General features: G+C 41.8%; 1 protein-coding gene across 4 annotated transcripts in view; it reads left to right on the plus strand.

The window, feature by feature from the left end:
* Positions 1 to 2,429: 2,429 nt before the first annotated feature.
* Positions 2,430 to 25,814, plus strand: part of DHX9 (DExH-box helicase 9) — a 41,513-nt gene continuing 18,128 nt past the window's right edge. The window contains exons 1-16 of one of the 4 annotated variants that reach the window (XM_077825281.1): positions 2,430 to 2,554; positions 2,772 to 2,892; positions 3,837 to 3,977; positions 6,828 to 6,945; positions 7,238 to 7,350; positions 7,830 to 7,978; positions 12,150 to 12,196; positions 13,356 to 13,492; positions 14,333 to 14,422; positions 16,144 to 16,305; positions 19,798 to 19,875; positions 20,277 to 20,468; positions 21,397 to 21,538; positions 22,084 to 22,166; positions 24,761 to 24,917; positions 25,558 to 25,658. In XM_077825281.1, the coding sequence (XP_077681407.1) occupies positions 2,782 to 2,892; positions 3,837 to 3,977; positions 6,828 to 6,945; positions 7,238 to 7,350; positions 7,830 to 7,978; positions 12,150 to 12,196; positions 13,356 to 13,492; positions 14,333 to 14,422; positions 16,144 to 16,305; positions 19,798 to 19,875; positions 20,277 to 20,468; positions 21,397 to 21,538; positions 22,084 to 22,166; positions 24,761 to 24,917; positions 25,558 to 25,658 (1,821 nt within the window). In that variant the 5' untranslated portion in view covers positions 2,430 to 2,554; positions 2,772 to 2,781. Of the gene's footprint in view, positions 2,555 to 2,602; positions 2,893 to 3,836; positions 3,978 to 6,827; positions 6,946 to 7,237; positions 7,351 to 7,829; positions 7,979 to 10,647; positions 10,780 to 12,149; positions 12,197 to 13,355; positions 13,493 to 14,332; positions 14,423 to 16,143; positions 16,306 to 19,797; positions 19,876 to 20,276; positions 20,469 to 21,396; positions 21,539 to 22,083; positions 22,167 to 24,760; positions 24,918 to 25,557; positions 25,659 to 25,814 lie in introns of those variants that run through there. The other 3 variants (XM_077825282.1, XM_077825283.1, XM_077825284.1) reach the window with 3 other exon arrangements.

Consider the following 25,814-nt stretch of genomic DNA (forward strand, 5'->3'; position numbering starts at 1 on the left):
TGATGACAACAGCACCTCCTTTGTCAGCCTTTTTGATTATGATGTCAGAGTTGTTTCTGAGGCTGTGGATGGCATTGCGTTCCGCATGGCTGAGGTTATGGGGCAAGTGATGCTGCTTTTCCACAATTTCAGCCCGTGCACGTCGGCGGAAGCACTCTATGTAGAAGTCCAGTCTGCTGTTTCGACCTTCAGGAGGAGTCCACCTAGAATCCTTCTTTCTATAGTGTTGGTAGGGAGACCTCTGTGGATTAGTATGTTGTTCAGAGGTATTTTGGAAATATTCCTTGAGTCGGAGACGTCGAAAATAGGATTCTAGGTCACCACAGAACTGTATCATGTTCATGGGGGTGGAGGGGCAGAAGGAGAGGCCCCGAGATAGAACAGCTGCTTCTGCTGGGCTGAGAGTATAGTTGGATAGGTTAACAATATTGCTGGGTGGGTTGAGGGAACCATTGCTGTGGCCCCTTGTAGCATGTAGTAGTTTAGAAAGTTTAGTGTCCTTTTTCTTTTGTAGAGAAGCAAAGTGTGCGTTGTAAATGGCTTGTCTAGTTTTAGTAAAATCCAGCCACGAGGAAGTTTGTGTGGAAGGTTGGTTTTTTATGAGAGTATCCATTTTTGAGAGCTCATTCTTAATCTTTCCCTGTTTGCTGTAGAGGATGTTGATCAGGTGGTTCCGCAGTTTCTTGAGTCTGTGTGTGTATGGGGGTGGTTTTTGGAGGGGGGTGAGGGAGTGAGAGAACCTGGATTTGTGCAGGAAATGGCCTAACTTCATTATCATGCACATTGTGTAAAGAGTTGTCACTTTGGATGGGCTATCACCAGCAGGAGAGTGAATTTGTGTGGGGGGGTGGAGGGTGAGAAAACCTGGATTTGTGCTGGAAATGGCCTAACCTGACGATTACTTTAGATAAGCTATTACCAGCAGGACAGTGGGGTGGGAGGAGGTATTGTTTCATATTCTCTGTGTATATATAAAGTCTGCTGCAGTTTCCACGGTATACATCTGATGAAGTGAGCTGTAGCTCATGAAAGCTCATGCTCAAATAAATTGGTTAGTCTCTAAGGTGCCTCAAGTACTCCTTTCCCCTGCTTAGGACTTTCCAGGACGGAGGGGGAAGAGGTGGGACTGGGGTGGGGATTTGTGGATGGGGTGGGCAGGAGCAAGGCCTCATGGAAGGGGTGGAGTGGGGGTAGGGCCAGGGGGGGCTTTAACCGAAGTAATTCTAAAAGTAAATGCATGTTTCATCATTTGAGTGAGGCGCATTACTGTGTTTATATTCTATTAAAACCACTCTTTGCATTAGTTTTTTAAAAGTTAATACATTTTAATAGCATACTATATTATCTTCATTTTTGACTATACTTTTGTATCATTGTATGAAAAGGTTTCAGTGATGCGGCCCTCAGGCCAACATACTAGTCCTCGCATAGCCCTTGTGGTGATTTAAGTTTGAGATCCCTGCTTTACACCATCCCTGCCTACACACCCCTCTCCCCCCAGCAGCAGAATCTTCATCAACCCCCACTTGTGATGAAAAATGTTGTTGTGTGTTTCATTAGGACATTTATCATTTCCCTCCCGCTTCTAAAATGCCTCCCCTTCTTCCTGTTGTCTCAGTTTGGCAGTCCTGGCCCTCCATCTGCACAAAGCTTTAACACCTCATTTTTCATCTCATGCATTTCCGTGACCTTTGCTTTTATGTTTTTTTAATAATCGGGCCCCCCCCCTTTTTTTAAATGTATAAAGGAAGTCTGGAAGCTGCTTTGTTTTTTAAAGTTTTTTTTTAAAGACAGCTTCCATTTTATCTGGAAACTTCTACTCCCTCTCCCCAAACAATCTCGTTTCCCTAGGCTTTGCAGGAAGACTATGGGGAGATCTCAGCACATTGCCTGTAAGCGCCAATCGCTGCGTGCAGGGACAGCGCCAAAGGCGCCTTGTATCCATAGAGCAGGTCAGCTCATGGAAGTGAAATAAGCGCCAACCCAAGAGTTTTAAGCATCCGATGGAAGCGCCCATCCGCTGTGCAACTCCCACTGCCCCGGGAGCAGCAGGGCCCGAGCGCTCCCGCCAGCCCGGGGCTGCCTGCACGGTCAGGCTCGTGCCCAGAGCGAAAACCAGAGCGGCCCGCGTGAGCCGCCAGCAGCCCGCCCCAGCACAGCAGCGGGCCGGGAAGGGGCTCAGGCTCCGCTGCCTCCCGGGCAGGACCGCACCGGGGCGCGCAGCTGCAGCGCCGGGCTGGGGCGCCTTGGCCCTGCGCTCCAGCGGCGGGCGTCTAGGCTCCCCGCTCGGACCGGCCATGCTGAGAGCGGCTCCGCCGGCGGCGTGGAGGGACGGGCCCCGGAACTAGGCCTGCGGCCGGCCTGCCACCCTGGGGCGCGGCTTCCTGCCTTCGGCCGTGGTGGCCTTTGCTGATACCCCTTATACGCATGCGCCCCGCAACCACCATTTTGTGGCGCTCAGCGAGCGAGGTGCTTCGCCCCCCAGCCGACACCGGGTAGAGGCTGAGAGTCTAGGGGAGAAGGACAAGCGCCTCTGCTCTCTACGGGGGGGCGAGTACGTGCGCGCACATGCGCTGTAGGAGGGGCGGGGCTGGGTCCAGAAGAGGGGCCTGATAGAGTGCGTAGTGCGCGTTTTGTTTGTGCGCATGCGCCGTCGTTGGACAGGAGCTGCGCTGTTCCCCATCATTGCCCCCATTGCTGGAGAGGCGCGCGGCTCTTGCCCGCTTCCCGGCCTTGACTCAGCGGCGCTAACGGTCGCGCTGTCCCCGCAGAGGCCGCGCCATGGGGGACGTGAAGAACTTCCTGTACGCCTGGTGCGGCAAGAGGAAGGTGACGCCGACCTACGAGATCCGCGCCGTGGGCAACAAGAACCGGCAGAAGTTCATGTGTGAGGTGCGGCCCTGGGCGCGGCGGGCTGGCCGGGGGCGCCTCACCGCGGCGTCGGCGCGGTCCCGGCGGCACGTACAGCGGCGCCGCGGCCGGCGTGGCTTGTCTCCGTACGCTGGGCCGGCAGCTGCAGCCGCAGGCGCGGGGTGTGACCGCGCGGGGTGTGACCGCTCGGGGCGGGGCCGGCCCTGGGGTTTAGCTGCGCAAATCGAAGTTAAGGGGCCAGTCAAGGATGCCGTCCGCGGCGCCCGGCATGGACACCCGCTCCCTGTCCCCCGTCTGTGTACAGCCCCACGCCAGGGAAAGGAGCATTGGCTCCACGGCCATTTTGCTACCTCATCCTTTTCCCCTTTCTCACCCTAAAAAGTAGGAGCGGTGCCTGGGTGGCTCTGCTTACAGGCTTGGCCCTTTCATGTATTGTGTCTAATACATGTATTGTGTCTAATATTTATGCACCACCTTGGACAATTCATTGATTTACAATGAGGGGCCTCATTAGTGTAATTAGCCAGCTTCTGCCACTTCACGTTTGTTGGCTGACCAAAACCAGGCCCTATGCTCAATTTCTCTATAGAGCAAAGAACTGGTTGAGGCAAGCAGTGACACGTGCCAGCATAATAAACCCCATTTCAGCCCTAGCTGTTGTTCCAATAAAAATGTTGACATCCTGAATGACTTACTGCCCAATGAAGCAGAAAAGAAATAATGGGGAGGGGGTGTGGGGTATGTGCACAGCCTCTGGCATGGTTAAAAGCCGCTAGCACTTAAAAAGTTGAGACTCAGCTATCTGCTCTAGGGAAGATGCTCAACTAGTAAGGGAGCCAGGAGTGACTAGAAACAGCTGAGATTCCATGTTGATTGAGAGTCCACTGGAATTGGTTGGGTATTCACATCGTGAGGTTTTGGTGTTGTAAACGCTTACCTGAGAGTCATTTTTTTGTCTGTTGCAGGTTCGGGTGGAAGGTTTTAACTACACTGGAATGGGCAATTCCACAAACAAGAAAGATGCACAGAGCAATGCTGCTAGGGACTTCCTTAATTACTTAGTTCGGTTGAATGAAATCAAGAGTGAAGAAATTCCAGCTTTAGGAGTAAGTATCTTTGTCCGCATCTGTCACGGAGGAGAGCAGGTTTGATCCTCTCAGGAGGTAACTTGTAATGTTGTGCTGCTAAGTAGGTTGTTAGCAGTGGAGATTGAACCTGGGACCTCTGGATCTAAATGTAGGAGCCACTGTTCCTGGAAGGGGAAAGCCTAAGGTGAAGTAGAAGACCCAGGCTTTCCACCTCAGCCTGAGGTGAAGTAGAAGACCGAGGAACAGGAGCTATGGGGAGACAGATAGCATGGGGCTGCTGGGGGGGGCAGGCGGGCTCATAAGGACTAGTGGGAGAGGACAGACTAGGGCAGGGGCTGAATGTGGAGGTGCACGGCTACATAGGGACAAGGGAGTGGCTGGTTGGGGGTACAGGGACACGGGGAGGGTTGCAGGACCACATGGGGATGGGGAAGAGTGGGTGTCTGAGTGGGGTTGGAGGAACATCTGGACAGGGGGTGCAAGAACACATGGGGAAAGGGGCAGATGTGCCTGACTGAATGGAAGAGGCTAGGGGTCAGCCAGGGTCTGCATGGGGGAAGTTCCCTAACAATCCCTCCCTGTTCTGTACTTTTCCCACCCATACCCAACAAACCTCCAAGTTCGCACCCAGGCTCCTTCTCAGCAATTTACTTCCCTCTCCCTCAGCTCCTCCATTACTCCTGACTCCCCAAAGTCTTTGCATCGCTTCTGAGGGGTGCGGGAAATATGGTTCTGTATTGTAGTTTAAATGAATTATTACTCAGAGTTCTGTATTAATATGCCTAGTAAGGAATCTATTTGTCAAAAAACATTTCCTGACTCTTTTTTGTTGTCTGTATTGTTACAGACATTCTTGCTGACAGGTATTTTGAAATAAATGACCAAAAATAATTGAAACTGGTGTGATTTATATTGTTACTTTGACAAATAAAATATGTAGAATTTTTAATTTTTTGGTGCAGGATACCCCTAGGAATACAATACTGGAGGAGATTGCAGGAGCCAGTCTCTTATGACTGCTCTAATAGTTTTATAAGCTATTTTTCATCACTGTGTAATGAAACCAGGAATGGATTTAAGATCCTCTGCCATATTGCCCTTTTCCTGGGAAGCAGTGGCTTTCTGCTGCTTTTGGGTTGTCTTTTTGTTTGGATACCGCTGGCACTGGTCATAGTTTGGTCAAGCAATTGTGATGTAAAAGTGTCAAGTATGTCTTTGTCACAGAACACTGAATATCAGCTGTAAATTGATGGTAATCTTGTCTTTTGGTCTGTTGCTCATAGCTTTGCTGAGGCACTGGAGCAGTCTGTAGACCCAGGCAAGCGGTACTGTACCATTTCTGCTTGGTTAGAGTCTAGACCCCATAGTTATGAAGATTATTTTTAATGGAAGTTTGTGATCAGAAGAAATTGGTAGCTTTGATCATCCTATTCATCAGGAAAAGCTTCCTGCTCACTACTGGTGAGTGAATTTTTCAAGCCCTGATTTATTATAGGCAGGGTTGGCAGCACCTGAGAAACCTCTGTGAGATGGGAGGGTCATCTTACCCTATTTTACAGATGGAGAATTGTGGCACAGAGAGATTAGGGTCAAGAATAGTCACTAATCTTGAGTGCCCATTTTGAGGCCCCTGGGACCTGTCTTTTCAGAATAGTTAGCATTATAAAACAGGCTCCTATTGACTTCAGACCCTGGGTCTCAAGTCAGGCACTCAGAAATTGAGGAACATTCAGTTAATGACCACCTGTGAAAAGTTTGGTTTAAGTAACTTGCGTAGCATCATGTAAGAACTCTCTGGTAGAGGCAGGGCTAGAATCTGTTTCTCCAGGCAGCATTCACCTGCCCTAACCATGAGACTGTATCTTTCTTCAGTTCCCTGCCTCATTCACTGCACCTTGTAATGGTGCTGGCCAAGATGGTCAGAAGAGGAATTTGCCTGGGGGCAGGGGTTTGCTGGGGGTTGCTCTGCAACTGTGGGGCCTACTTCTGATCCCTCGTGCAGTCATGTTTGTGAGCAGTTTTCCTCTGGGCAGTGTCCGTTGACTCCTTGGATGTCTTTGAGCGGTCCTGGGTGCTGTCAGTGATTCTCTGCTTGGGGTCCCCTTCCAGGTCCCTGATTTTTCACACTACAACCTTCACTCCCATCCTTGTTTTTTCATTTGTTGTTCCCAGTATTCAGTTGTGGCCTAGGTTCACTGTCCCCCTCTGCCTTAGCCTGGGGAGGGCCTTTAGCTACCGGTGGGCTTAGGCCCGCTGTGTTCTGGAAACCGCAATAGGTTCTCATTTTCCAACTTCTACAGCAAATGAAGAATGGTGTCTTACAGCCAGATCTCCTTCACAACACAACCATGATTCGTTCCTAGAGCAGATCTTTTCTGCTAACTGAGTGGGCTGGGGTCCTGTGGGAAAACTATATGTGACTGTGTAATTAGACTGTTATAATGCATGTATATAATGGGGCTGAATTAAGATTGTCTAGCTAACTGCTTAACGTTTGAGTGCTTGATTTTTGCAATATTAATAATGTTCTTTTAACATAGGTTTTTGTGTGTAATTATACAGTGCATTCAGTGTATCTTGTTTATCATGGCTATATAAGCCATGGACCATAAGCTCACTTTTTTCCTGTCGCCTGAAGCAACTAGGAATGTTAAATTGTGAGTTTCAGTAGGACCCCTAAAGCGCTTAAATGCTCAGCAGTCAAGCTTTTTAAATGTTTTAAATGGAAGCTTCTGACAACAATGTTCTATAACAAACATATCTTTAAATTGTATGACAACTTTTCTGACATGAGGGTTGAATGAAAAGTTCTGTCGTTTTATATGAAGTTGGTGGCATTGCCATTCATGGGCAGTTTCCCTTCTCCAGGCAGGAGCTGCTGATGCTCCGGATGGAATAGTGCCTGAAGCACGGGGAGATGCTGGTGAACGTGTTTCTACTCTGGGCGGACCTCTTCCTCCACATTTGGCACTGAAGAGTGAAACAGGTAAGACTTTGAATATCTGTTGGATATCTGTAACTTTTTGAATATCTGTATTTGAATATCTGTAACTTACATTTTATATATACGTGTGTGTAATACATATTTTTCCTTATAGTATCTTTGTCTCCTATGTGTGTTTCTTCATAAAGAAGATAACTAAAAGTAGTTGAGTATTTCGGAGGCTTGGCCGGGAATAGTTCAGATTTTTATCTTTCCTCTTTAGAGCACCTGACTTCTCAGCGTGCATCTCACAATTGTTAGGAGAGGGGTTAACCTTCTTTTCCCCCCCCCTTAGGTGGTGGTCCGGCTGCCGGAGTTGGAAGCTCTGGCTATGGTGGAGCTCAGTGGGACCGTGGAGCCAATCTGAAGGATTACTATTCAAGGAAAGAGGAGCAGGAGGCACAGGCTGTAAGTTAACCTATCTAATTCTACTTTAGCTCTGAAACAAGTATTTTCCACACCCATTAATTATTGATTAGAATTTGCAGCCGTGCTTGTAATTTTTAGGAGTTCAGTATTTTGTAATGTTTTAACTGGCAGAAGATTTATCAGTGAAGGAACTGTCTGGTTACTGTTAACATCCAACAAACTGCTAACTACTGTAACTAATTTACTATCTTAAATTAGTAACAGAATAATTCTGGGTACAGTGACGGTTAGATTGTCGTCATATCAACATTTATATTGTTTATACAGACTCTTTGCTGTTGTAGTCTGAGGAAATAGTCTTGAGGCCCTAAAGACACTTTGATTTCTTGTGAAAATTCCTGACTATTCTGTGGCACACTGACCAATTAGGAAACTTGACTTTTAAATTTTGTTTTAAACATACTTGTAACAAACATTTACGGTTAGAGCCAGTAAATTTAAATTGTTTTCAATATTAGACCTTGGAGTCAGAAGAAGTGGACTTAAATGCTGGTCTTCATGGAAATTGGACCTTGGAGAATGCTAAGGCGCGTCTGAACCAGTTTTTCCAAAAGGAGAAGGTCCAGGGAGAATATAAATACACTCAAGTGGGGCCTGATCACAACAGGTTTGCTAGTTTCACTCATATCCTTCTGTAACAAGGGTTAGAAACATTCATGGGCAAGAGGAATCCTTTCTGGGAGCTATCCTATTTATCTAGTTTGTAGTACTCTGCAGTCCTGTGTGGGAAAGCTTTTGTTCCTTGGTCAGCAGCTCTTAAAAAAAGCCAATGAGCAGTAGTCCCTGGAAAGAGGGGATTGTGCCTCATGTTAATCTTCAGCAGCTCCTTTTTTCCTTTCTAAGTTGATTTTAAAAAGTGTATTTGGCTTTGCCGTGTCCTATCCAATGTGTTAGAAGAATGGCGTCTGTGCTTTTGGACCTTGGGAGGGAGGGGGAAGAGATCCTTGGCACTGGGATATGGATGACACTGTGGAGAAATGTTTGTCTGGTAGTTTTGGCACTTGCTTAAAGAAATGCCTTTTGCTTTGCACTTTATAGTGGTAATATTGCTATGATCTGGTTAACTGAGAGGTCTCAGTTTGATTGCTAGGCAGTTGTTTCAGAAGTAAATAATCATTTGAGCTACTCACTATAAAATGCATTAAGGACATGTTAATGTGTAATGCTTAAATTAGGTTAAGCAGGGAATGTATCTAATGGATACTTAACAATTGTTACTGATAGAGCTGGTTGAAAATTTCCATTGAAATATGCTGATTCAATGGAATCAGTGTTCTGTGGGAATGTGTTGATTGTATTGAAAGTTTTGGCAGAAACCAGGAAGGCTGGCCAGCCTGGTTTCCTGCCAACCGGTCAGGATCCTAGGCTGTTTGGCTCCCTGGTGAGTGAGGCAGCAAGCTGAAAAATACTATTTCAGTTCTCTGAAATGGAATTATTTCCATTCTGTGGAAAAATTCACAAGTTTGAGTTTTCATCCAAACTTGGGACACTTTTTTTTTTCCCAAAAATGTGAAACTTTTTGTGGCAGGGAAAGTCTGTTTTCTATCTTACTAGAATCATTTTGTGGTGAGAAATGCTATTATACTTTGTTTTCTAATACATCAGTTCTGTATAGATAAGCCTTTTGAAAGGTGCTGTGCCCTTTGCCATCCCAAATGTGTTCTCCGAAGGTTATGCTATTATCAAGAGACAGCTGGATTTTTGTTTTCTCTGATTCCAATATCCCTTGATCTACTTACAGAAGATTGCCAGGAACTCTGAAGTACCTCTCCAGTCAATTCCTATTAATGGTGGGAAATTTCATAAAAATCTTTTTCAGATATATGAACACATTATGTGTTTGACACCAAGACATCCTGGTATTCTTGTAAACCTTGTATTGCCATTGCTTCAAGTCAGTTCACTTCCATTTCAGTTTCCAAATGTTGGGCACTTACCTCTCCCAAGTGAGTGGGGTGAGGACTAACTGTAACTACTGAGTACATGTAAAATTCAAGTTCTAAGTGTTGTTCAGCAGATTGTTTACTTCTGTTATCTGCAGGTTGCTGTTAGTGTATGTGGTGGTACGGGTCCCTTGTGGGTGGAGACCTTAAAATCCATGTAGTTGAGGAAAGTGGGGGTAGTGGTTGGTGCTAGTATGTTTCTCAGCCCGCTTGCTGTTCTTCCAGAGAGCATTCCAGGGTGTAGTATTTATTACTCCCAGGAAGGCTCGTATGGATTACTCTCACGTGGATCAGCATGTTGGAAAGAGAGTGGATTGTGAGAGAAACCTGTTGCAGTGCATCTGACTCTTCAGACCTATTCTGATATTAGAGGCCAGGAGTAAATTTGCATATTAGATGAATCATTCTGGTATATATACAGTAAAAGCAGAGGAATAGTTGCACTATCTCTCTGAATTGCAGAAGTGGGGTGGTAGTATTTTCAGGAAGCACAATCCTCACGTATATCTAGGCTTGGCAGAATTCAATTTTCGATTTTTTTAAAATAATTTTGACACAATATCAATGTTTTTAAATTTTCAGTTGTACAAAACTGAGTGTGTCAAACAGTTGTTTAATGGCAGACACTGAGATTCAGAGAGTTAAAGCTTTAGAAACCAAACACTAATTGTAAATATCACATGTCAAGAGAGACAGTTTGATTTAAGCTTATTTTCCTTGTAAGTTCTCAGGCAGCATTTTTCTTATTTTGCATATCTGTAAATTTTGATTATCATTGATGGTAATGTCTTTTGTCCATTTGTATGTGTATGATGAAATCTAAACTTGCTGACATTTACCAATAAAAATGTAATCCTTCCAAGTCTATGTATAACTTGCCAGTTCTGATTTTTTTTTTAATATTCTTTATATCAAGTGTCAGTTTTACGCTTCCATAAGTGAGGAATTTTAAAGGCAAAATATGTATCTTCAGTGGATTTTTTTGTCACTGTCCCTTCAAAACTGAGTGGGTACAAGTACTTGATAATAGCATACATTTGGAATCAAGAGGGTTTATTTTGAGTGACAGGAATGTAAATGTAGAACTTCTGGTGCACAGAATACAAAATGAGTATTTTAGCAAATGATGGGATGAGACTTTTACCTTTTTGGGGCTCCACTGGCAGTCAGGGTACAGCATTGCTGCTCTTGTTTCATGCTGAAAGGGGTAGCAGACGGCGACACCAGAGATCTGTGTTCATTCACACATGTGCTTCTGCTTAGGCCGAACTAAGCAATCACATGGGAGTCTATTGTAAACTGATTTCTGGTGTCGCTGTTCCCCCCTTAGGTGGAGGAGAATGAGATTGAGTGCTGACTATAAGCCTGGCTGAGAAACATACTGGCATCGGTCATTAATGAAAGGGTGGCTGATGTATCCCTGAGAGCCAGTGGCCTTTGACTCATGAAGCCGCTGTGCCTGAAGGTCAGTTCACTGGTGGTGCAGGAAGGAGTCTAACATTGAACTTAAAGCCTCACCTAACCTTTGTTTTATTTACAGCGAGAAATCAAGGCCATGTCCTAGCTGCAAGGTTCTGCCTGCAGCAGTGGAAGCACCAGAGGCATAGTTTTCAGAGAGGAACTGCATCCGTTAGAGCCCAAACACCTTGGATCAGATTTGCAAGTTTAAACCCAAAGTTATAACAAGATGGTTTTAATTTCTAATCTTCAAACACGCATTTGTGCTGTGATTTAAAAAAAAAAAAAAGGGCAAAACTTGTGAGGTAGGTGCCCAATGCCCATTGAATTTCAGTGGAAGTTGGGTGTCTTATTCCCTTAAGCTTCTCTGAAAATCACAGCCTTAATCAATGTACCAGTAGTCTCTTTAACGAGTTTGCTATATGGTTAGCAGTCCGAATGTTTGTGTTCTGACTGAAGGCAAAGCCAGAACACATGGAAATGAGGGCAGTCTGAGCAGATTGCTCTAGATTTTAGTATTAGGCGGTACAGCATATAGGAATCTTGTTAACAGAACTGTTGACTACAATACAAAGGCAACTCTGTTATCTGCCTATTTGGTCACACTTCACCACTTGATTCCAGGCAGGATAGGAGCCTGTTCTTGTGTCCAAACATATATACCTTGAATCTGGGGTAAACAAGTGAAGATATCCAACCGCCCCTCCCAAATCCATCCTCTTTGGGGCTCATCAGATAGTTGTCTTGTGCTGTCAGTTTAAGGTTCTGTCCTGAAAAGTACCTGTAAAATGAGGACATGGGTTTCTGTGTTCATGAGTCCAGATCAGACATACTCAAATTACCTGATTTTTTTTTTTCCAATTGCCAGTCCTTCAGAGTCACTCTTCAGTTCAAAAGTTAAGCTGCATTTTACTAGGATATCAGTCCAAATACTGTTCCCCACCCCCCGGCCCCCTGATGTTGCCCATTATCTGTCAAGTTGCATAGAGTACAAGTAAGGGAAGAATCTGGATCTGCAGTTGGAACAATTAATCGATCAGTTAAACTAGAATCCAGTTTACTCAGCTGAATTAGCTTTTATGGGATTAAAAGCACTAGAATTGTATTGGTCATTAGTTGTTGTAGTATGAATCTACTGCTCAAAATACACAGGGAGAAGATCTCACAATTGAGAAGGTGTCACGGTACAAGGGTTTTCAGAGAAAAACACATTTTAAGGTTTAATGTTTCATTTGTTCTAGAATTGAGGAAATTGTTTTATAATTGAGTTTTGATGAGCTTTGTCTAAACAGTTGGAAAGCCTGGCCATCTTGGAAATGTCGGGTTCAGCCGCTCTCAGGAATTAAAGCCTTAACTGTGTCTCTCTGTGTGTTACAGGAGCTTTATTGCAGAAATGACCATTTATGTCAAGCAGCTGGGCAGAAGTAAGTGTCCTCCTTTTCTGGTTAGTTATGGGTCTTAGAGCAGAGAAACATGAGAATAATTATGAGTACATGCAACACTAGTTGGATGGCATTTCATGCAATAATGCACTGCTGCCAGTGCCCCAGTGGGCCTCAGTAAGCCTTTCAGCTGCTTGTTCACTAAACACATAGGCCTTTCCTTTGTACACTGTGAAGGGATGGCCTGTGATAACCGGTTACATAGCGTATGGTGGTTTCAAATACCCATATGTCTGGTTAGTGAAATAGCTTAAGACTCTTGGCTTTCAACCACCTGAGGGATGCAGGTATCTAGTATTATTGCACTGCTTGAATTATTGCTTTTAGAAATTATTTTTAACGAGCTGGCCTCTGCCTTCATGGAAGTCTATTGCAGTAAAGTCCAAAACAAGCAAAGAGCTAGAACTAGGAACATTCAAGAACCCACCTTGCTCAGGTTAAGTATCTAGACAGTGACCCAGGATAGAGATATACGGGACTAGGATGGAGGAAGATGGGTGGGAGTTGGAGGGGGAACCCTGGAGAATCACAAAAATTACACAATTTCAAAACAGCTAGTTAGAAACTTGTGGGTTCTTTTTTTTAAAGATACCAAGCACACAAGTCTCACTCTTGTGATTTCAACTTACAGCAGATATCTACACAGTTAGAAACTTCATCAGTCAATTGATCATCTTTTTATAATGTCCATAATGCAGTAAAATTGATGTAGTGTGGTGGCATAAAATGACCAAACTGTCAGGTGTTTGAAGACACAAGAAAAACAAGTGTTAAGTCTCTACTGGATTTGTAGACTGATGGCTTGAAATTGAAAATGGGCCTGCAGCATAGCCTGGTCCAGGTGAGTGCTGTAAGGGAGTCCTGGCTTTCACAACTGTTGTGAAAAAGCCCCGTTGAGCCTGGGTAGGCTGAATGCTGTAAGGTAAACCTGCCATCATTAATACTGTACTGTTAATTTACTTGTGTTGGTTACAGCCTGGCTGGAACTGGGAGTCCCTCTTCTCAGTAGGGATCATTACTGAAACCTGCTTCTAAGTAGCCACTAAACCCATTTCATATTGCTATCTTATGCTAAAGCTGTTTACCCACACAGACAACATGCATCATTGGCTACTGTAACCTTAATGTTTGTGTGCTGCAGGAATCTTTGCTCGTGAGCATGGATCAAACAAAAAGCTGGCAGCACAGTCCTGTGCTCTGTCCCTGGTCAGACAGCTCTACCATCTTGGGGTCATCGAGCCCTACACTGGGCAGACAAAGAAGAAGGAAGGAGAAACAGTGAGTCTGCTATAGGAGAAGTAGATACTGAGTCAGAAGGAGCAGTGAACTGGTGTAAATTTGTCCCTGCTTGCTTATGCTCTGTGTTTAAACTTGGGAAGCCAATGCAATTTTCTGATGTCCAGAACCAGAAATTGATTTTGATCTGGGGAAAGATGAGTGGCTGGGATGAACAGAGAAGTAACTACATGTGTATTTATGTGTGTGTGTGTGTGCATACATATACGCGCTTGGAGCAACAGAGAGGTATGCGGGCGTATTGAAAAATAAGGGCTTGTTTTATTCATGGTCACATTCTAGAATAGTAAAACTAAAAATAAAAAATATAATTTTTTCAATTTAACATAAGAACGGCCATACTGGGTCAGACCAAAGGTCCGTCTAGCCCAATATCCTGTCTCTGACAGTGGCTAATGCCAGATGCCCCAGAGGGAATGAACAGAACAGGTGTAAGCATGAAGTGATCCATCACATGTTGCCCATTCCCAGCTTCTGGCAAACTTAATTTAACTTCTCAGCAGACCAATCAGTTTCAGGTTCTCTTGTGTTAACAGTACTGCAGTATTTTGATTGCAAACAGTGAAAGGAATGTCTACATGTTCATTTTAACAAACAAACAAAAAAACAACAGTTTTTTAAAAGTGTAGATTATTGTTGAACTTACATTTTGTACAAAAAGTACCTTTAATAAATATGAGTTCTGAGCTGTCAGTGTCCCTTTTAACTTCTCTCTCCTTAGAAGCCTCTTAGCATTTCATTATATTCTCCAGTGAGGTTCTTGTGCCGAGCCTTTTTTTGTGGATATCTTGGGGTTTTATTACAGTATTTTTAATTTCACAGGTAGAGCCTTATGAAGTGGTGGTCTCTCCTGATTTGGAAAATCAGCTGAATAGCATCATTCAGGAGCTTTCTCTTGAGGTCATGCCACAAGTGAGTGTATGGTTCAGACTTGGGCTGTCAAGCGATTAAAAACATTAATCGTGAGATTAATTGTGCGATTTAAACAATAATAGAATACAATTTATTTAAATATTTTTGGATGGTTTCTACATTTTCAAATATATTCATTTCAATTACAACACAAAATACAAAGTTTACAGTGCTCACTTTATTTTAATTACAAATATTTGCTCTGTAAAAACATAAGAAATAGTATATTTCAGTTAACCTAATACAAGTACTGTAGTGCAATCTTTGTCATGAAAGTTGAACATACAGGTGTAAAATTTATGTACAAATAACTGCACTCCATAAAGCAATCTAAAACTTCAGAGCCTACAAGTCCACTCAGTCCTACTTCTTTTCAGCCAATCACTCAGACAAACAAGTTTGTTTACATTTACTGGAGATAATACTACCTGCTTCTTGTTTACAATGTCACCTGAAAGTGAGAACAGGTGTTCACATGGCATTGTTGTAGCTGGTGTCACAAGATACTCATGTGTCAGATGCTCTAAAGGTTCATATGTCCCTTCATGCTTCAACCACCATGCTGATGACGGGTTCTGCTTGACAACGATCCAAAGCAGTGTGGACCAACGCATGTTCGTTTTCATCATCTGAGTCAGATGCCACCAGCAGAAGGTTGTGGGTTTTTTTTGGTTTTGGTGGTCTGGGTTCTGTAGTTTTCACATCAGAGTGTTGCTCTTTTAAGACTTATGAAAGAATGCTCCACACCTCATCCCTCTCAGATTTTGAAAGGCACTTCAGATTCCTAAACCTTGGGTCGAGTGCTGTAGCTATTTTTTTAGAAATCTCACATTGGTACTTTCGTATTTTGTCAAATCTGCAGTGAAAGTGTTCTTGAAACAAACATGTGCTGGGTCATCATTTGAGACTGCCATAACATGAAATATATGGCAGAATGTGGGTAAAACAGAACAGGAGATATACAATTCTCCCGCAAGGAGTTCAGTCACAAATTTCATTAATTTCATACATTTTTTTAACGAGCGTCATCAGCATGGAAGCAAGTCTTCTGTAATGGTGGTTAAAGCATGAAGGAGCATACGCATGTTTAGCATATCTGGTACATAAAAACCTTGCAATGCCAGCTACAAAAGTGCTATGCAAATACCTCTTCTCGCTTTCAGGTGACATTGTAAATAAGTGGGCAGCATTATCTCCCATAAATGTAAACAAACTTGTTTGTCTTTGTGATTGGCCGAACAAGAAGTTGGACTGAGTGGACTTGTAGGCTCTGAAGTTTTACATTGTTTTATTTTTGAGTGCACTTATGTAACACACAAAAAATCTACATTAGTAAATTGCACTTTTACAATAAAGAGATTGCATTATGGTACTTGTGTGAGGTGAACTGAAAAATTTGAACATAATTTCTTTAGTTTATCACTTTTGCAGTGCAAATATTTGGAATCAAATAATATAAAGTGAGCACTGTACACTTTGTATTCTGTGTTGTAATTTAAATATATTTGAAAATGTAGAAAAACATCCAAAAATATTTAATTTCAATTGGTATTCTATTGTTTAGCAGCACAATTAAAACTGCAATTAATTTTTTTGTTAATCGCATGAATTAACTGCAATTAATCAACAGCCATAGTTCAGACACTTTATTACACTGTTTTTCCCCATCAATCTTACCAGTTTAATTAAACTTTTTTTTTTTTTTTTTTCTGAACTTGTAGCCTGAAGATCCAAGCTGTCCAGTTTTGCTCAACATTGGAAAGCTGGCCCATTTTGAACCATCCGTGAGACAGAATCAAATGGGAGTTGTCCCATGGTCACCCCCTCAGTCAAACTGGAACCCTTGGACCAGCTGCAATATTGATGAGGGTCCTCTGGCATATGTAAGTCTAAGGCTGTTTCCTAGAATGGATCTGTTCCTATTTTCATATTCCTGGAACTTGTAAATGCATTATTCCAGGTTTCTGAGGAAAGATCCGATAATCCATGGGACTTCTTGGATTGACTTAATGGATTTTGGGTTTGGCTGTCTGACAGCAGCCCCTTGCTTGTCTTGTTATTTGGCCATTTTGTTTCACACTATCACTTCGCAGCCCTTAAACAGTTCCCTATTTCATAAGGCAAGCATATAGGCTTCTTTAAATTTCAGTTTATAACTATTCTCAGCCTGTATTCCCAATCCCCAGGAATGCTGCTTTCAAAAGGAGAAACTGCTCCACGGAGGTGTCACTTTCTTACCAGTCTGCTTTTCCATGGCTTCCAGCCACATAGAGAACAGTGGCCTAGTAAAGAAAAGGAAATGGTGGCTTGACGGATGCAGCTGGCTTGACTTGAGTACCAACATAACCTGGTCAAAATATGATACCCATCGCAAGAGTCTTGTGTTCTACTTTTCTGATCGGTTTATGTCCCTATCTCCTCCCTGAGCTTTGCTTGCTTGGCTGAAACAATTATGCGTTGTTTTTCAAAACACGGCCCTAGCAACAGTCCATTATATGCAAGTTTGAGATGTTTGTAATTAAAATCTTGAATGATACTGCAAATTGAACATGTACTTCATATCACTCACAAGATTTGCTCTGCAGGGTGCAGCTTCCTTTTTGCAACAGAGATTAATTGATCCCTTAGTAGCAGAGTTGAAAGATTAATCACAATATTAAAAATTAATGGCAATATTAAATATTAATCATGGTATTAAAAAGATTAATCACGTGATCTAAACAATAATAGAATATTTATTTAAATGTTTTTGGATATTTTCTACATTTTCAATTACAATACAATACAATACAAAGTGTACAGTGCTCACTTTATATTTTTGATTACAAATATTTGCTGTAAAAAACAAAAGAAATAGTATTTTTAAATTCACTTACAAGTACTGTAATGCAATCTCTTTATCATGAAAGTTGAACTTACAAATGTAGAAGTATGTACAAAAAAAAACCTGCGTTCAAAAATAAAACAATGTGAAACTTGAGAGCCATCAAGTCCACCCAGTCCTACTTCTTTTCAGCCAATCGTTCAGACAAACAAGTTTGTTTACATTTGCGGGAGAAAATGCTGCCTGCTTCTTGTTTACAGCGTCACCTGAAAGTGAGAACAGATGTTCTCATGGCACTGCTGTAGCCAGCATTGCGAGAGATTTACGTGCCAGATGTGCTAATAATTCATGTCCCTTTATCTTTAACCACCATTCCAGAGGACGTGCATCTATGCTGATGACAGGTTCTGCTCGATAACGCTACAAAGCAGTACAGACTGACGCATGTTCACTTCCATCATCTGAGTCAGATGTCACCAACAGAAGGTTGATTTTCTTTGATGGTTCAGGTTCTGGAGTTTCCGCATTGGAGTGTTGCTCTTTTAAAACTCCTGAAAGCATGCTCCACACCTTGTCCCCCTCAGATTTTGGAAGGCACTTATTCTTAAACCTTGGGTTGAGTGCTATAGCTATCTTTAGAAATCTCACATTGGTACCTTCTTTGCGTTTGATCATATCTGCAGTGAAAGTGTTCTTAAAACGAACAACATATGCTTGGTCATCATCAAAGACTGTTGTAATATGAAATACATGGCAGAGCAGGAGACATACTATTCTTCCCCCAAGGAGTTCAGTCAAAATTTAATTAGTGCATGATTTTTGTAAGGAGTGTCATCAGCATGGAAGCATGTCTTCTGGAATGGTAGCTGAAGCATGAAGGGACATACGAATGGCACGTAAATACCTTGCAGTGCCAGCTACAAAAGTGCTATGTGAACTCCTGTTTTCACTTTTTCAGGTGACGTAAATAAGAAGCTGGCAGCATTATCTCCGTAAATGTAAACAAACTTGTTTGTGTTAGTGATTGGCCGAACAAGAAGTCGGACTGAGTGGACTTGTAGGCGCTGAAGTTTTACCTTTTTATTTTTGAGTGCACTTATGTAACACAAAAAAAAAAATCTACATTAGTAAATTGCACTTTCACGATAGAGATTGCATTATGGTACTTGTTTGAGGTGAACTGAAAAATTTGAATATAATTTCTTTTGTTTATCACTTTTGTTTTCTTTTGTTTATCAATATTTGCAGTGCAAATATATGGAATCAAAAATAATATAAAGTCAGCACTGTACACTTTGTATTTTGTGTTGTAATTTAAATAAATATATTTGAAAATGTAGAAAAACATCCAAAAATAGTTAAACCATAAAATAGCAGTTGAAATTTATTAACAGTGCGATTAAAACTGCGATTAATTTTTTTATTTACCATTCTTTTTTTTTTTTTTAAACTTAATCGCATGAATTAACTGCGATTAATCAACAGCCCTACTTATTAGGTATTGGAGGTAGTAGTTCAGCTAAGGTTTTTACTGCATCCTGCCCTTTTGTGCAGAATGGCTAATCTGTGGATGATGCATGCGAAAGATTGCCATCAGAGTGATCACTTTAGCAGTTCTTTGATGTATAGTTTTTCCATTCAGTCAGAGTACAATGCATTTGTATCTAGGCTTAAAACAGAGTTAGACTGTTACTGAAAACTTTCTGGGAAAACTCCATTTTTTTTAGAAAAACGATCCATCCAAACTCTAGCATGCTGGTCTGGGTAGGGAAAGAAACGGTAGGATAGCTCAGGGAACTAGATGAAAAGCTCTTGTTTCTTTTGGGATTGCCTGCTTTCTTCAGTAATCACTGATTAGAAGGTGAAGCTAAGTCCTCACTAGCATGGCTTTAAAAAATAAAACGTCACATCTTTGCACATCACAGTAGCCTTTTCCAAAGGGCCTCTTACTGCAAATTAGAAGTCCATTTTCATCTTTTTTTTTTAAATATATTCTTGCACCCAAAGTTATGTAGAGTAGGAAGCTGCAACTTGGCACAGTGTCTCAAAGAGAATCTCTACTGATGATCTCAAGGAAGACCTAGCAAGTCCCTTCTTGCGGTATGAGGGGAAATAACCTGTTGTCCCGTAAATCAACTTTCATATGGAATTCTAATGCCATAACATGAAGGATTATTGCATGTGATATTTGTGATTAAATATTCAACCAAACTACTGGTCCATTGGTTCCCATATCCTGTCTTTGGAAGTTTCAGGTATTTGATGTCTTCTGATAATGGACTGTCAAAGTAATATTGATGGTGTACTCCTGATTTGTTCAGACTGCATCTTTTTATAACTACAGATTTGCACATATAACTTAATACTGAATATTTGGATGATGGGAATATAGAGGTAATGGGTCAGACTTAAGGTTATTGTGGTAAAATTGCGTTAGTACCACTTAAACTTCTTATTGCATTAATGTGGTTATTTTCATTTAAATAAGTTGTGGTAAATTTTAAATAGATGTCTTCCTAACGAGTCTCTTAACCCTTCATGTACTTTCCAGGCTACCCCAGAGCAGATAAGCATGGACTTGAAAAATGATCTCATGTACCGCCTGGAGCAGGATCAAGAGTTACAGAGCGTAAGTCTGCTGCCTATGATTTTGGCATGCTGTGAGTTTGCAGAAGCCATGCTTGCTGTAATTTTCTTCACCCTAGCCGTGGAGTTGCTTCTCTTTCTGAGTGCAGTAGACCATTCTTTTTGCTGGGGATTGTAGGTTTTATTCGGGATTGCTGGCAAGTGCTTTCAGAGGCATGGGGCACTACTGCTGTAGGAATGGTTGCTTTAATAAGTTTTGCCCAAGTTCAAGAATGCTACCATTATGGGTTTTGCAGGAAGAGATCTCTCAGGTTCACAGATCCCACTAATGGGGAGTAGAGTACATGTTTTGCAAGAGTGGGACATCCTGAGTCAAGATGTAGATAGGGAGCAGAATGGGTTGGATTGTTGAATATTACAGGAAAGATCTGGGTCTCTTTTCAGATCCTACAAGAGAGGGAGACACTGCCTGTGAAGAAATTTGAGACTGAAATTCTTGATGCAATCCATCACAGTCCTGTTGTTGTCATTCGTGGTGCCACTGGTTGTGGCAAAACCACACAGGTTCCACAATACATCCTGGATGAATACATCAAAAACGGCAAAGCTGCAGAATGCAACATTGTAGTAACACAAGTGAGGAACAAGTTATAAATTGAAATTGTTTAGGTCTCATGGTAGATTGGGATAAAATACCCATCTGGACATGCTATTAAATCTGAATTTAATTAAAACAGTTCACGAAGGCTGGAGAAACTAAATCACATTCTAGACAGTTGTGAAAGTGTCTGCTACACTGATTACACTAAATTCATAACTCACTATGCATGTGTATGTTTAATGATTCATGTTGCAGTGGGTATCTGATAAGACTTGATGAAATAATCTTTGTGGACAGCACCAGAAAACTCTGTACTTGTATACATAGTGCGGTCCTTTCTGATACTTAGTAATGGAATATCCTAGTTGAGAGGTGGGGCAGGTCAGACCGATTGGTTATCTGAAGGAATGGGATCCAGCAGATAAGGGATATGGGGGCATATGGAAATCAGCTGGCATATGCAAGAAGAACCATTTTTGAAGGAAAACACTGAGCTTGCACCTCTCTGGTGATCTGGTTTCCTTCGTCATTCCCAGCTTAAGTAGTTTTGCTTCTTGCAGTATCTGCAGTGTGATACTGTCCATTAGAAACAGCTACTGACTTGAATCTGAGCTTCTATTTATTCACATTGCGCAGCAGGGTCTGCTTAAGATAGAAATGTTTTGAGGTGCACTGGCAGAGCTGTATAGAACTTTCATATTTCCTGCCCAAAGTATACATGGCTAAAGCCAGTGTTGTTAGTAATGTACTTTCATGAGTATTTTAAAAGTTTGGATTGTAGTTCTCATCTTTTTTTGGGTGTTCACCAATGCGATTTGTCTTTAAATGACTATCCTGCAACATTAAAGTTTGGGGAGAGAGCACAGCTAACTTCCCCAGTCTCTCTGTACTCATAGGTCTATGCAGTAGGTAAGTTTGCACAATTTCATCTTTACAATGTGCAAAAAATGTTTCACCTCTCAGCCCAGGAGGATCAGTGCAGTTTCTGTGGCAGAGCGTGTGTCATATGAGAGAGGAGAAGAACCTGGGCAAAGCTGTGGATACAGTGTACGATTTGAATCTGTACTTCCCCGCCCCCATGCCAGTGTGATGTTCTGCACTGTAGGTCTGTATTGCTTTGTTACCCAACCAGCCTAATATCTGAATAACAGCATAGATGCCTGGCACTAGTGGCACTGATGACAGTGAGAAAACAGTCCTTGTTTCAGGGAGAATCTGAAAGAAAATGGAAAGTTTTGTTCACCTGTTCAGCAAACTTTTCTCCAATTACGGAAAGGGAAATGTGCCAGTTTAGTTTGGTCATTGGGCTCATTAGAGGTTTGAGAATGAATACAGATCAGATACCATATCCACAATATTCCCTCTAAATGAGATGAGGAGTAGCCACCTGAAGGTTAGGGGAGGTGGTGGGGGTGGAAAGGTAGTCTCTCTAGTCTCAATATGTGGGTCCCCTCCCCTCATTACATCCAGGTGTAAATGTGGGGTTTAGACAAAGGGTTTCAAAATGTTGTGCACTGTTCTTGATGTAAACGGATTTTGGCAACCCTTATAAAAGCATAGCTGAGGCTTTGTTATAAATGTTTGAACTGCTATGATCCATCTTAACATGCAGCTGTTACTATCCCCATTAACGTGAATTCCTTTTTTAAGGTGTCCTCCTAAGAAAACTGGAGGCTGGGATCCGTGGAATTAGTCACGTTATTGTGGATGAGATCCATGAGAGAGACATTAATGTGAGTTACTGAGCTGGAGGTCTGGATTGCTTTACCTGTTTTCGGCCAGTGTTTTGTGTTTACTCTGTATGCTGTGTATGTGTTCCTGTCTTATGTGAAAGGGAATTGTGCATTTTACTAAATTGTATGGATCCAAGTCTTCTGTAATTGTTCTCAATTGTAGTACTTGTTGAAATACTTCTGAGCTGTTTCCAGCTGAAGATCAAGGCTTCACAGCTTCTTCCTACGTCCCTTTATAGGTCTTAGTAGGACTCTCTCCTGCACCCTTTGGCTTTCTCTAGCAAATAGACCACTACAGTGCAAGTACTCTTTATACAAAGTGGTTTAGTTCTGAAGATAAGAGTGAAAATTGGATAGACTGAAATTTTGTTGTCCTTCCCTTCCATTTTCCTATCAACAGTAATATACCACTTAATACGCTAGTACTTAAGCCACAATCATCAAGTTGACAACTACAATGCAGTAGTTTATCTTCAACACAAAAATCTGCAACAAACTGAAAACTTGAAAGCACTGCAAAATGAGCAACATTTAATATAAAAGTGGGGATATTGTGCTGAATTTATTCACAATTAATTAAAAACACTTTTTTTTAAATCTATCTGAATTTACCTTAGTTTTCATAAGAATGGCCGTACTGGGTCAGACCAGTGGTCCATCTAGCCTGTTTATCCTATCTTCTGATAGCGGCTGGTGCCAGATGCTTCAGAAGGAATGAACACAACAGGGCAATTTATCGAGTAATCCATCCCCTGTCATCCAGTCCCAGGGTCCCTTACCATCTTAGGTCTGTCAGTGGGTTAGTAGCCATCCTCAAGGAACTTATCTGTTTGTTTTTTGAACCCCGTTATAATTTTGGCATTCACAATATCCTCTGGCAACGAGTTCTACAGGTTGACTCTGCATTGTGTGAACACGTCCTCCTTTTGTTTGTTTTGAACCTGCTGCCTATTAATTTCATAGGGTGAACTAGGGTGAGCCCTAGTTCTTATGTGAAGGGTAAATAACACTTCCCTGTTCATTCTCCACAGCAGTCATGGTTTTATAGACATCTATCATATCAACCCTTAATAGTCTCTTTTTCTAAGAGTAGTCCCAGTCCTTTTCATCTCTCCTCATGTGAAAGCTTTTCCATATCCCTGATTATTTTTGTTGCCCTTCTCCGTGCCTTTTACAATTTTAATATAGCTTTTTTTGAGATGGGGCAACCAGAATTATGCAGTATTCGAGGTGTGGGCATACCATGGATTTATAAAGTGGCATCATTTTCTCTCATCAGTTTTCTCTCATCTATAAAGCGGCATCATTTTCTCTCATTATCTGTCTTTTTCCTAATGGTTCTTAATGTTTGTTCCTTTCTGTTTTCCTCAGTAAGATTTGACTTCCAATTTTTAATGGATGTCTTTTTGTATCTAACCATCTCAATTACTCTGTTTAACCATAGTGGTGTTTTTTAGTCCTCTTGCTATTTTTTTATTTGGGGTATACATACAATTTAAGCCTTTGTGGGGTTTCCATGCAACTTGCAGGCATTTCAGTCTTGACTGTTCCTTCTAATTTCCATTTTACTAACCTCTTCCGTTTTGTCATTCCCCTTTCTTTTGCAGTCCTCTCTCTCTCTCTCTCTTCTCCCCGCCCGATGTTCAATTTAATTACATTGTGGTTTTTATTATTGAGCTGTTCAGCTATATTTGTTCTTGGACCAGATCCTGCACATTACTTATGACTAAATCAAGGATTGGCTCTGCCCTTATGGGTTCCAGGACTAGGTGCTCCAAGAAGCAGTCATTAATGGTATCTTTCAGCTTGCCGTAACAGAGAGCTGAATCTTGTCACGTGATTAAAGTCCATTTGTCAAAGTTAGGTTCCTCATTTGTACTATGAATCCTCTTACAAGGGAATGTACGTGCGTTTCTGGCATCCAGACTAAATGAGATGTACCTCTTCCTCTCCTAATAGGAGAGATGCTATTAACGGCATGTATTGAGTAGTTTAAATTTTTGTACAGAATTGGTGGTTTTTTAAACTAAGAGGTAGTCTGAATGCAGGGCAAGCTAAATAGATAAGCCAGACTTAAGACAATAGATGTTTTCATAGTATGGATTACCACTTCATAGTGCCCCATCGATTACTTCCCTTCTCATTTACGGTTGTAGAACGTCATGTGTGTAGAACTACAGCAATTGTTCAGTTGTATTTTTTAATGTGGACTGGAAACTAGAACCGTAGAGGGTTCTTTCGTGTTAACTGTTCTGAGCTTGTTGACATGGAAGTCAAAACCACTTTAAGGAGGCACTCTAGAAGCAATTGAAACACTAGTCTAGTCTGGTCGGGGGAAATGAGAATAGGGAGTTGATAACTAGGTGCTTAATTCTCTAATATGCTAGCTGTTTTTCAGAAGTTAGTTTATTTTGAAATCTTCTTAGTAGAAGGCAACATATAAGTGCTGTTCATGTGAATAATAGATTACATAAGCAACTATCTATTGGTAGGGTTACTGGAGAAATGAAATTTTTATGGCAGTCTTGGACAGTAACTTTTTCAGAAAATATTTTGGCTTAGTTTGTTAACACTCCTGTTTTCTCTATGTACAGACTGACTTCCTCATGGTGGTGCTGAGAGACGTAGTTGAGGCATATCCTGAAATCAGAGTTATCCTTATGTCTGCCACTATTGATACCACCATGTTCTGTGAATACTTCTTCAATTGCCCCATCATTGAGGTCTACGGTAGAACCTACCCAGTGGAAGGTAAAATACTGGCTGAATGTGTATTTAGAGTAATTGCTTTTATTCATTCTATTTTCAGTCTTGCACAGAGTAGAAGGGACAAAAGCTTAAACAGTTCACATGAATCACAGCGTATCCTGAGATCTGGTCTATACCCTATGTTGCAAAGAAGTCAGAGAACATTAACTACTATGGAGTGAAATTTTTCACTGTTTCTCTTAGAGGGTTAAATAGTGATAGTGATTTTAAAAATGAGTTGCTACTATCTAATGCATACACCTGTTGTCTTGAATAAACCAGCCTAAATGAGCCAGTGTAAAAACTGCTATAGAAAATACATGGATAGAGCCTGAATGGACAGGCTTGGTTGTCAAGGGTGAGGAACAATGGTGGGAGAGTGTGGGGAAGCTTGTAGTGCCATTGCCCATACTGTACCTATTCTTTGGATAAATTGAGGAGTTTGGTTTCCAAGGCTGTCAGTCAAGCACTCGTTTCCAGCACTAGCTTCAAACTCTGAGCCCTCAGCTTGCTCTTTTGAAACTTTATGGCTATCTTTAGAAAGGGCCTGTGTAGAGCTATGGTTAGAATATGTCCCTCTGCTGAAGTTTGTGACTGGTTGATGGGCATCCTCTATACTAACTTGATGGATCTGTCCCTGCAGAGTATTTTCTGGAAGATTGTATTCAGATGACTCAGTTTGTTCCTCCATTAAAGGACAAGAAGAAGAAAGACAAAGATGAAGAAGGTGGTGAAGATGATGATGTATGTTGGGCTTGTTTACGTATGTAAATTAAACAAGCACTGGCTGGAACCAGTGCACCAACGTAATGCATGCATTGCTGTAATCCTTTCTTTCTTGGACATCAATGAAGCATTTGACCTGTTATGGACAGAGCACAATTTAACCACGTTAAATTA

Source organism: Eretmochelys imbricata, chromosome 8 (assembly GCF_965152235.1).
Source record: "Eretmochelys imbricata isolate rEreImb1 chromosome 8, rEreImb1.hap1, whole genome shotgun sequence".
Lineage (NCBI taxonomy): Eukaryota > Metazoa > Chordata > Testudines > Cheloniidae > Eretmochelys > Eretmochelys imbricata.